Here is a 13,526-nt window from a genome sequence, read left to right on the forward strand (position 1 = left end):
TGCGAACGATCGTTTCGCTCACACAAGTTTAGTTTTGCATAACCCATTTTTTGTTATCGCCCCAAAAATAAAGACATTAAAAATATTTTACACTATCATTTGTCACTGTTCACATAACAGTATATTTCTAACGGGTTACACAAAATGAAATGGGTTACCTGAAAACAAATTACGCAACCCATATTTGGGTTACCCAAAGTTTTAATTCTCAGAGGCCTGATTTTCACGTAAAATATTTTTTAAATACATAAAATAATGTGCATATATGAAATGGTACAATTTTCATGGTTTTAAATACATAAAATAATATTCATATATGAAATGGTACAATTTTCGTGGTTTTAAATACATAAAATAATATTCATATATGAAATGGTACAATTTTCATGGTTTTAAATACATAAAATAATATTCATATATGAAATGGTACAATTTTCATGGTTAAATACATAAAATAATGTTCATATAAGAATTGGTACAATTTTCGTGGTTTTAAATACATAGAATAATGTTAATATATGAAATGGTACAATTTTCATGGTTTTAAATACATAAAATAATATTCATATATGAAATGGTACAATTTTCATGGTTTTAAATATATAAAATAATGTTCATATATGAAATGGTACAATTTTCATGGTTTTAAATACATAAAATAATATTCATATATGAAATGGTACAATTTTCATGGTTAAATACATAAAATAATGTTAATATAAGAATTGGTACAATTTTCATGGTTAAATACATAAAATAATGTTCATATAAGAATTGGTACAATTTTCGTGGTTTTAAATATATAGAATAATGTTAATATATGAAATGGTACAATTTTCATGGTTAAATACATAAAATAATGTTAATATAAGAATTGGTACAATTTTCATGGTTAAATACATAAAATAATGTTCATATAAGAATTGGTACAATTTTCGTGGTTTTAAATACATAGAATAATGTTAATATATGAAATGGTACAATTTTCATGGTTTTAAATACATAAAATAATATTCATATATGAAATGGTACAATTTTCATGGTTTTAAATATATAAAATAATGTTCATATATGAAATGGTACAATTTTCATGGTTTTAAATACATAAAATAATATTCATATATGAAATGGTACAATTTTCATGGTTAAATACATAAAATAATGTTCATATATGAAATGGTACAATTTTCATGGTTTTAAATACATAAAATAATGTTCATATATGAAATGGTACAATTTTCATGGTTAAATACATAAAATAATGTTAATATAAGAATTGGTACAATTTTCATGGTTAAATACATAAAATAATGTTCATATAAGAATTGGTACAATTTTCGTGGTTTTAAATACATAGAATAATGTTAATATATGAAATGGTACAATTTTCGTGGTTTTAAATACATAGAATAATGTTCATATATGAAATGGTACAATTTTTGTGGTTTTAAATACATAGAATAATGTTCATATATGAAATGGTACAATTTTCGTGGTTTTAAATACATAGAATAATGTTAATATATGAAATGGTACAATTTTCGTGGTTTTAAATACATAGAATAATGTTCATATATGAAATGGTACAATTTTTGTGGTTTTAAATACATAGAATAATGTTCATATATGAAATGGTACAATTTTCGTGGTTTTAAATACATAGAATAATATTCATATATGAAATGGTACAATTTTCGTGGTTTTAAATACATAAAATAATGTTCATATATGAAATGGTACAATTTTCGTGGTTTTAAAACAAATTTGTGATATTTTAGATCAGTTAATTTGGTTTTAAAATATGCAACAAATCAATAAAGTCACACTTACTTCTGCAAGATTTGGATTAGCTGTCCGGTATTTACAGCCATTATTCCCAATCACTATGTTTTCCTGCCACAGTTTTGGGAGGAAACGAATTACGATTCATATGACAATATTTTATGAATTTCTTTGTTGGTAAAATGATCAAATTTATTATCAAATTAGCTGTCACAATCAGGTATCGATTCCTCAAACTTACTGTGACGTTCCGCCATTGTTGTCTAGTGAAAAAAAAAAAAATTCACTCCAAATCCCCAGATTGTTTCCATTAAAAAACAAAAAACTAAAGCTGCTATACTCTTAATTAATCAAGCAAGATATCTTACCAGCTGTATTCAGAAGGTTAAAAAACACTGAGTACACTGTCCCCTTGAATGTTTACTGCAGATCATATCCATCCATTGTCATAGATCAAATGCATCTTCACGGTTGATGGTAGCATGTCTTTGATAAACTTCATGAAGCTATTGTCAATGAAGTTACCGATGTCATTGGGAGCAGTAACAATAAAAACACTTGAAACACTGAATGTATTAGGTATAAAATAACAAGGGTGCTTCATCACAGAAAGAAAAGACAGATAATAATCATCACCACGAACAGGTATCACATAAACAGAATTTTTATTTTTTTATCAACAGAAAGAACCTTGTTGATGCAATCCAGTACGTGTGAAACTCATTTTGAGATGGTGACTGTCTAGACAAGAGATTTATGGTTACTAGCACTGGTTGATAACACCTGCATGTGTCAGACAGCAAATCAGATATCATGATGTGAAGAAACACTGGCACCACGTCCCCATAGGAACAATATCTCAAGTGGAGGGACACAATCTTTGGCTGTTGGGTGGGGGTGTTCACATGCCAGATTATTATCTTTATTTATACAAAATAGAACAAAACCAAATCTACATATTCATCCTCAAATGCGTGGAGGCTGTGTCCCCAGTTTTTCTCAGTTCCTATAAACCTGTAAAATCTACACATGTACACATACTAGTTTAACAAATATATCATAATAACTTTGATATTATGTTACTTTTCTAAATTCAGTAAATTAGATATAATCATATATGATGGAAAATACATACAGTAACGTATTCATCAAACTATTCTATAAAAATAACATAACCATTTAATAAAAATCTAATCAAGCTGAGTCACAGTGTCATGTTTAACATAACTACAATACTATTATATTACAATACTAATTAATAAATCTCCTAATCTTATTTATTGATTAAAATAAATAATTAAAACAAGTAGTTATGGTTTAAACCATGTACAATATGTATTTTCCTTTAAAATTCATTGTGAATGTTAGTTGTTCAGTTGCTGTGAATAAAATCATGTCTTCTCATAAAGTGGTCTGTTCTCCTTGAATGTCCTAAAGCTTCTGACCAAGAGAACACAGAAACAATGATACTGGGCTTGCAAGAACTGAGTTGTCAGTGAGCACAACCCAAGCCCAGTAAACCAGAGAAAGCAAGAAAACAAAAAAAGCCTGCACAAGTCTAACCTGACAGAATAAAATTATGTGAACAGTGTTTTTAAATAGTATGTGTGTACTGAATGTAACACCCGGTTACAGCTATAATCCCCACCTGATATGGTAGCCTGGATCTTGCATATAAAAAGTGCATATAACGCGTATTGTACATTTTACTGTCCGATTGAATCACATCAACCCAATTTAAAACTGCAATCTTCCCACTTCAAGAGATTATTATGTCATCATTTAATACTAAAACAAAATAAAATACAACTGCAGTTTTAATAAACCTGTTGTTCATCAAATTAATTTTTTAAATTATTTAATAATGATAAATATTTTTTTAATATACTCAAGATAACAGCTTTAAACATACTGCATTTTATTCTATTTTTTAAATTCATTCATTTTCGTGCTTATATCCAATTAAGTTTCAAGCACGCTGTTCTGAGCACACACAGCTATCTGGGCTGTCTGTCCAGGACACTGAGTTAGTTGTTAGTGAGAGAGAAAAGAGTGTAGTTGTCTTATACCTATCCAATGAGTCGTTAAGACTCGCTCTGGGTGGGAGCCAGTACTGGGCTGTGAACCCATTACCTACCAGTCTTATGTCTGATGGCTTAACCACAACACCACCGTGGCCGGTATTTTTTATTTATTCTTTTCTCCACTTTCAATTCTTGCCTCTTTTTTTTACTCTTTTTTTTATTGGCCCAAAAATGATGATTATGTCATGGATGGAAGCCCTAAATCAATATCTTACAATGTTGAACATAAATAATATTAAATACATATACTACATGAAGAGTATTGCATATTGCTAAAACTATTTTGTTATATTTTTCTTTCTTAAAAACAGAATCTATTGGAATACACAGATTATACATTGTATTATGAAATATTTAATGGACATAATTTTTCATAATTTAACTAGCATTCTCAAACAATTGCAAATTTGAATTAGTAGCATTGGATTCAGCATACCGTGAAAGCCTTGTCAACCAAATTACATACTTTCTACCAGTTTGCACATCTTTTTTTTTTATCTATCTGACCTGATATTTCTTTTTTAAACTTGTTATTAGAAATTGAATTGGTTCAAGAAAAGGATTCAATCAAAACTAAGGAGAGCCGCAATTCTTGGTGGCGCCACCTTCGGAACTGTGATGTCATCTCCATGCCGGACAAGTGGGAGTTCCCATGGGTAGGTATTACAGTCTGTAGCATCCACACAATTGGATGCAATTTATTACCAGGCTTTTGTTAAAGTTTGAAATAGAAAAACAAAAATACTTAGATTTTTAGTGATATTTGTTTTTGTCTCGCCTTTACAATGTAAAAAGGTGAGATATAGGTATTGCGCCACCATTGGTGGTGAAGGCGTCAAATTGTCCACTAATGTTTCACATTAAAGTTTTGCATTTAGTTTTTCATAAACTACAAGTCCTAGATCAATGAAACTTGATTTATAGTTGCACCTATGAATGTTCATAACAGTGCACTAAAACAGTTATGGTGGGTGAGACCTTTAATTATGCAGAATTCTTGTTTTTAAAACCACAAGTAACTCAAGGTGTATATTTTAAACTCTGTAAGAGGAATGCATGCTTTACAATTAATAAGTGTTGTTACTGTCTGTTTTATACAGAGCATGTTGAAATTATTTTGTGATTTCAGTATGCTAGTTGGGATCTAGCCTTCCACATGATTCCGTTCCTCCGGTTTGACAAGAAGTTCGTCAAGTACCAGCTCTCTACCTTGCTGCTGAATAGATACATGAAACCAGATGGACAGGTAGGACTTTACAGTCGTTTGTAACTAACACAACACAACGTCACAACTAGGACATCACAGATACATGAAACCAGATGGACAGGTAGGACTTTACAGTCTTTTGTAACTAACACAACACAACGTCACAACTAGGACATCACATGACAGATACATGAAACCAGATGAACAGGTAGGACTTTACAGTCTTTTGTAACTAACACAACACAACGTCACAACTAGGACATCACATGACAGATACATGAAACCAGATGAACAGGTAGGACTTTACAGTTGTTTGTAACTAACACAACACGTCTCAACTAGGACATCACATCACAGATACATGAAACCAGATTGACAGATAGGACTTTACAGTCATTTGTAACTAACACAACACAACATCACAACTAGGACATCACAGGTACATGAAACCAGATGGACAGGTATGACTTTACAGTCGTTTGTAACTAACACAACACAACATCACAACTAGGACATCACAGATACATGAAACCAGATGGACAGGTAGGACTTTACAGTTGTTTGTAACTAACACAACACAACGTCACAACTAGGACATCACAGATACATGAAACCAGATGGACAGGTAGAACTTTACAGTCGTTTGTAACTAACACAACATAACGTCACAACTAGGACATCACATGTTTATTAGTTTCGTTGTGCAATGGGATTCAACTCAGTTGGTAGAGCACTCACTTGAGGCACTTTGGTCGAAGTAGCGAATCCCTTTCATAGATTCTATTCACTGATTTGGTTTTTGCCATCCTAACCAGTGCCTCACAACTGGTATTTCAAAGGCTATGACATGTGCTGTCCTGTCTGTGAATAAGTGCATATAAAAAATCCCTTGTTGCTAATGGAATAATGTAGCGGGTTTCCTCTGACTACATGTCTTATGACCAAATGTTAGACATTCAAAAGTCTGTGATTAATAAATCGGTGTGCTTTGGTTGTTGTCAAGTAAATCAAACAAATCATTAGTTTCTAGTATAGACAGTAAAAAGCACAACCACTGCTGACCATTTAAGACATGTTTGACTATTAACAGCTTAGTCAGTGTGACTTGGTTTTTTCTTTCTGTCTGTCTGTCCTTGTCTGTATGTCTGTCTGTACGTCTGTCCTACTTATAGTTTTTCACACTTTTTTTCACTCTGCCTCAAGATACTGAGCTGAATTTTGTGTATAGCTTTTTCATGTACTGTTACAGATCAGGTTTGATTTTAATGGCGATTTACCCATTGTTGACAGAGTTATGACATTTGAACTTAGGAAATATGGAAATGTTTTGAGTGCAGTATTGCTTTAGCAGTACTCTCATAATGCTTGTTGATGATATTTATATTTGAGTACTTTCTTTCACATTGTCAGCTGCCTGGCTGTGAGTTTAACTTGGACGACCCAAACCCACCTCTTCATGCGTGGGCTTGTTTGAAAGCATTCTGTGCAGAGGACTCCAGTGATTTGAATTTTCTTAGATCCTGCTTTGACAGGCTGCTGCTGAACTTCAACTGGTGAGTGGGTGGGGAAATGGTATTATCACATTCACAAATGTAGACCAAGATATTTTGTTAATTGTACTTGTACATTGTACTTGTTAGATAATAAACAAGATAGAAAATATAATGCACTTTGGGTTTGTGCAAAGGAAACTGATATTGATTAAGTATTAAAGATCAGATGAATCTGCCCTGCACTTAGTTATTTTTTCTTGTATGTACAATATTGTGCATTTCGTCAGTGGTAGAGAATTTGCCTCAGGTGTGTTGGGTTACAAGATCAATTGCCAACAGTGGAATTGTTTGTTTTTTTCATGTCCCAAACAGCACTTGCCTCTGGGAGAAACAATATAAAAGATCTTTTGCTGTTATTTTTTTCCCCAGGCATAGCCTCAATGGCAGCAGTGGGTTTTACTCTTTTTCTTTCTCGACCAAGTGTTGAACTAACCATGTTTTTTATTACACTCATGTCACATTAGTCTGTGTGGCACAAAGGTCTGCACGTATTAATTACGTTACATTACGTCTTGAAACAAGTGTTTGGGTATGTTTGTAAACAAACAAACATGTGGCTGTCATCACTGTAAAGATAACCTTGTATATTAACTTACACATGTTTACATAAAAGCTTCAATACATACCTTATTGTAATTTATGAATCCATAAATGAAATCAATGTTTTATTTTATCTGTTAACGTAAAGATCCAAGCATACTTTGAATTTCTCTCCACGTGACACAACACAACCAATATGGCTGCGCAGCCTATCAAACTTACACTGCCTATTTTTAGCTATAGTCTGTTTCAAAATTATCATTGATTGTCCTATATTTCTAACAAAGACTATTTATGCTCATTTACACAGCTAATAACAACAACTTCTGTTAAATAATGATAATAAATTTTGACATTGGCCTTTTTTAATATTGTCATTTTGTGTTATCCAAACTAAGGAGCACAGAACACCATTTATATTGCTGTCATGCAGGCCAGTAAATACATGGGGGTCCCACTAAAAATGCGCTCATTACTTGAGTTTAAAACTAAATAAATTAATATAACTTTCAGTAGTAACACATTTATTGTTCCATTGTATTGTGGCGGTGAAACAAATATTTTTAAAGAAAGATTTTAACTTTAAAATATTATAACACAAATGCTTAGGTGTACCGACAATTTAGTGTGTATATCTCTGGACTCCAAATAGCCATAATTTAGAATGTGCTGAGGTGTCATTAAAGATATATTCTTTGTCTTCCCTTCCTTCAGGTGGACTTCTTTCTCAGATTATGCCAGCGAGCAGAGATACTATGGCTTTTTAGGCATGGACAACATCAGTGTGGTAAACCGGTCCGAAGCGCCACCTACAGGCTGTCGACTTCTCCAGGTGATGATTGTCTTGGTGCATCTACCTTTGACACTTTGCATGATTTTGATTCATCTGAGCTTTATATCTGAAATTTAATTTTACAAGCGTACAAACTGGATGCTGGGGTGGGGTGGGGGAGGGATTAATAATTTTGATCAATGATAGAAAGGGTTGCCCAGTATTCGACCAATAGAAAAGCTTGAGGATACATTCCCAAAATAAACTCCCAAGAACCATAAATTTACTACTTTTATGTCTTTTGGTGCTGTTTGTCAGGACTTACACAATTATCTTTTATTTTATTTTCAGTCTAATATCATTATCTGTAAATTGAGATAGGACCAAAGAGACTGTTCATCAGAAAGTATGTGTGCGTGTGTGAATGTGTATATAAGCATGTGCGTAAATGCGTAAATGCATGAATATGTTTTACAGTTGTTAACATCAACACTTTTTGAATTTAGTTGTTTGATATATGCTGCATTTACTATAAAATAAACTTCAAAGTTTAGTTTTATTAGTTAATTAGTAGTTGAATACTGGGTCACCTGCACTCAAACCTACTCTAGTCAGCGCATACCACATGAACAAAATTTGGGTCTATTCAATGAATAGCATTGCCAGTAAGTATTTACGAAGAAAAAACAATATTAGCAAATGCCAATAAAACGAACATGTTATAATCCTTTCTTTCTTAAGTGGTCGAATACTGGGGTCATTGCCCTAATTAATTTTGTCAAAAGATTAACTTAAAAAATATAAAATCTGCAAAAACATTTGGGTATGGTGCCATACCCGTTTTACCCTCTGGCAGACAGCCTCTGAAGTATTCCTTTAAAATAATGTATTATATTTTAAAAAATAAAGTATGCTTTAAATGTATAATTAAACTAAAAATGTATAAATACCGGTAAGTAAAGTTGAAAAAAGACAAAAACAATGTTTTTACAAGTTGTAGTGAAATATCAGGAGATGACACTTCATTTGTTTTTATTTCCAAATAAAGGCTATTTCAGGTGTATAAAAAGAAATTCAACAAATAGTTTTTTGGCAAAAAGGAAAAAATATTGAATTAACTCCCTTGAATAGTGTTTGTCCTCCCACATCCCCCCCCCCCCCCCCCCCCCATCTGACTGCAGCTGTGCACTGACATTAAAAATAATCCAGAATGACGTTACTTTTGAATAATGATGTCCTTGTTTTCAAATAAACTTGAACATTTAGTATAGGTATTTTTAAATATGCTTGATGGCATTTACGTGGAAGCAAAACCAGTAATAACACTTTTGACTTGTTGTTGGGAATACAAATAATATATTCAAACTGATTTAAACTGTATAGCTCATAGTTATCTACATATAGTAATTACAAGACAATCTTATAACTTAAAAAAGAAATCTACGGCTGCCACTTACTACCCATCTCTAACAGTGATGGGCCTACGTGCAGTAAGTCCTATGATCAGAATTGATACTGCAGTCTACACACCTCAGGTGACATCTGTACTATGACTGAGTTAATCCCTGGCGTGAGTAATTTTGATGATCAGTAACTGAACTATCTTTGTCTTCTTACAGGCAGATGCCAGTGGGTGGATGGCTTTCTTTGCTCTACACATGTTGAAAATATTTCTCATTCTGGCAGCCTCAGATGAATCCATCAGTTTTGATTTAGCAGAGAAATTTTTAAATGTGTTCTTGATTAAAGCAAGGGAGCTGAATCAGGACATAGGAAATTCTGACCCAGGTAAATGGGAATAGCTTAATATGTCACTTAAGAATTGAGCGTTATATTTTTGACATTCATGCGATGATAAACACCAAAACCATTTTACACACTGTATGAATGGCGTAGCATCTTATACACAAATAAGGGATTTCCCTTAGAAAGTTACATTAATTTTTTCCATCAAATCTCCGATTCATTATAAAGATTTACATAAGGTTTTATAAATTTTAATTAAAGTTGAATTAGTTATAGGTGAATGTGAACACTGACTTGAAAGGGATAAAGTGGTTTCAGTGTTACTGTGTGTGGATTTCAGAGGAAGTTTGTGATTGTGTGATATTATTCTCGGAAAGGACAGGTCGCGAAATTGTGCACGAAGGCGTATGTGTTTTTGCGCGTGTCGATTTGGTGTTTTTGTCAAATGTGACAGAGATGCGCTCATATCCCTCGTTTGATTTGTTGAGCATTCTCTGCTATAACTTCTAATAGAAGCTTCGTTTTTGTGGCCTGTCATAAACATTATGTATCTCAGTTCAAAACCGGAGTCGTTTAAAGCCTGAATTGTCACTGTCACTCACAGTGCAGATGATATTGGGATAAAAATAGAAACGATGGAATCCTCGGGGATTCCATTATTGACGTAATTGATAAAAAGTAGTTATGGTAATAATATTTTGTTTTTATTTCTTTTCCGAAAAAGCGCAGTTCTCACGTTCATGGAAGAATGAATGTTTTTTTTTTTTAGATCATGTGATACCATTTTAACCAATCAAGATGCCTATTACAAAACTAATTATAAAATGGAATTATATATTTTTTTTCTAAAACAAACATAAATTTCATCATGTCCCATGTGAAGACTGATTCCCATAATTCAAATCCCATACTTTGCATACATTGTGAAAAAATAAAAAATATAGGAGTCTTGCAGAATCCAGTGATATAAAGTTGTGGGAATTCTAATGGATTCTATTAGAATTAAAAAAGAAAAGGAAAAAAAATAGATAAAGTAAGATAATACATTTTTCTTTTTAAAAAAAAGGCCTGCATTGTACTGTGATTCTGTCAATGCTTAATTTTACCATCATAATTGATTTTAACTAATAACTAAAATTTATTAGTATTTGAGGTGGCTTTTAAAACATAAATCAAAATAAATTCTAGGGAAAATGTACAATATGATGGAACATTTTCAAGTTTGGTATGTGTCAATGTTTTTTATGTTTTAGCTTGATTTCAGGCCACTGGGACGAACGGAGTGATTTCTACTATGATGTGATGCTGGCACCGGGTGGAAACCAGGCCATTAAGATAAAGTCTCTTGTTGGAATTGTGCCGCTGTTTCCCTGTGGTGTGATCAAGTGTTCTAGGACCGCAAAGTCTAGAAAGTTTCATATTAACCTCTGTGATTCAGCAAACGTTCAGTTTGTAAGTTTCATTTGTTTAGAAAATCATATTCATTATGCATTGTAAAATGTTTTATAACAAACTTAATGATTCATTGGATGTAAACTGTTTTTAAATTTAGTTTACAAGAGTACATATTTATAGTATGTTGTTAATCATACATGTTTTACTATGTAATGTACATATATGAAATTGTTATTGTTTTTGTACCTGTACCTTGTGAGTGTTTTGTACAATAAAACTGAATTATAACAAGATATAGTCATTCACACATTTTCTATACTTGCATGCCAAACTTCTAAGAAGGCATTCTTATGATTCAACTTGTAAACATTATTAATGAAATATATCAGATACCAACTATTACCACACTCATATATTATGTATCTAAATAATAATAGTAAAACAAAACATTTTAATAAAAAAAAAAAAGGTAAACCCACCTTGGCAACTTATTGTCCAAACCGAATTGTTAACAACTACGAAAAATTACTCTCCTACCTTTAATTGCCGTTAGATTTCCTCCAAAGTTTGTCCAGACACAAATCGCAAAAAATCCACTACAAATATACAGATTCCATGGATGTCGCTGATATCGTCTTTGCTGAGATTGCATAGGGAAAAATACATGCAGTTTTCTTCCGTCTGCCATGATGCTTGTTTATGGAATACTCTTCAAGAGGGGCGTAAGATGTGACGTTACCTAACGACGTCAAGACATGCGCAAAGGTATGTAAACATTACATCAGCGTTAAATTTTGTCCAAATCAGCTGATTATAATAAAAGTAATGACAATTATGTAACTGCATGGGGAAAACCCGCCAAACACGGAAAGTTTTACCAGAAGCGGTGAAGGAAAATATTTATTCATTGTATACATTTTTTGAGAATGAACATAACAGAAAAAGACCTGTTGTAGCATATGATAAAGTTACACTGCATGTTTCAAAAGCATTAAAAATTCCACATTCCACAGTTAAATGTATTATTCAACGTTATAAAAACAAATCCGTTTCTGACACTGTTGAAACCATATATAACCAGAATATAAAAAATTGTGGGAGAAAACCCTTGTGCGATACTTTTGATTTGTCATTAATTCGTAGGACAGTACACGAAACTTACAGAAAAAATGTGTTTTTATCTTTAAAATCATTACAACGAACACTAACATGCAGGGGGTTGAATTTATCAAAGACTACCCTTAATACGAATCTTAAAAAGATAGGTTTTAAATATTACAAAAAACACGGCAAGCGTTTCATTAAGGAAAGAATAGACGTTGTAGCTGTCAGGTGCAGTTATTTGAGAAAAATTAAAACATATCGGCCTGAAGGCAGAGAGATTGTTTACTTGGATGAGACTTGGTGCAACACCAATCATGCATGTGAGGGTGTGTGGACTGAAAACCGAAACTGCCGTTTAAATACTTTGGTGCCATCGTGCGATGAGTGTGGTAGGCATATCCCATCGGGGAAGGGTAGCGGCATTATTATTTTGGATGCTGGCTCGGCAGAGCAGGGCTTCATTCCCAACTGTGGGCTCATTTTTAAATCAAAAACAAAAAGTGCCGATTACCACGATGAAATGAATTCAAAGCATTTTCTGGAATGGTTCGAACATACTTTGATACCCAATTTGTCACCCGCAAGTGTGATAGTAATGGACAATGCTCCGTACCACAATGCATTAACATCTGACATAAAACCTGTCTCAAGTTCTTCAAACAAAACAGATATTATTTCGTGGCTGAACCAAAGAAACATAATATACGACGAAGATTTAACGAAAGCCGAGCTTTTGGGATTAGCCAAACGACATAAGCCAACACCAGTGTACTGTACTGACAGAGTAGCCGAACAGCATGGTCATATAGCGATTCGCCTCCCAGTGAAGCACTGTGAATTGAACCCGATCGAGTTGATACAAGCTGAAGAAAAGAACTGGGTAGCTAGGGAAAATTCAACCTTCAAAAAAAAAGACGTACTTAACTTGTTTTTAAAAGCCAAAGGTACATTCTGTCTTCCACTAATTACAACGTCACATCCAAGGGAAGGGTCCATTGGGACCCGTTCCCTCCCCAAAATGTAATTCTTGTACCCCTCTTTTGTTTAGTAATCTCTTTGTAATTTACGAATGCCAAACTTATCAACTGCTAGGCCAAAATTAATTTTTCCATGTGCGAAGGAAACTTCTTACAAACTTTGGTGAAATAGTTTTGGAGAATAGATTGAAAATATGAAAGGTTTAAGGATGACGGTATGACGGACGATGAAATTGGTTCAGGTGACCTAAAAACATACTATTAATTTTTAAACATATGTAGATACTAAAATAAATAACGTTTTTTGAAGAAAAAAATCCGTGTAAATAATAATTTGTATCTTTACAATTTATCAACAAATTACAG

The 13,526-nt window shown here is 32.7% G+C and overlaps 1 protein-coding gene across 3 annotated transcripts in view; it reads left to right on the forward strand.

Annotated features, from left to right (window-relative positions):
* Window positions 1-13,526, forward strand: part of LOC121369342 (uncharacterized protein YMR196W-like) — a 43,632-nt gene that overhangs the window by 15,607 nt on the left and 14,499 nt on the right. For all 3 annotated transcript variants that reach the window (XM_041494338.1, XM_041494340.1, XM_041494341.1), the window contains 6 exons: window positions 4,404-4,522; window positions 4,996-5,112; window positions 6,484-6,626; window positions 7,881-7,998; window positions 9,558-9,726; window positions 10,949-11,136. In XM_041494338.1, the coding sequence (XP_041350272.1) occupies window positions 4,404-4,522; window positions 4,996-5,112; window positions 6,484-6,626; window positions 7,881-7,998; window positions 9,558-9,726; window positions 10,949-11,136 (854 nt within the window). The remainder of the gene's footprint in view (window positions 1-4,403; window positions 4,523-4,995; window positions 5,113-6,483; window positions 6,627-7,880; window positions 7,999-9,557; window positions 9,727-10,948; window positions 11,137-13,526) is intronic.

This window comes from Gigantopelta aegis, chromosome 3, assembly GCF_016097555.1.
Source record: "Gigantopelta aegis isolate Gae_Host chromosome 3, Gae_host_genome, whole genome shotgun sequence".
NCBI lineage: Eukaryota > Metazoa > Mollusca > Gastropoda > Neomphalida > Peltospiridae > Gigantopelta > Gigantopelta aegis.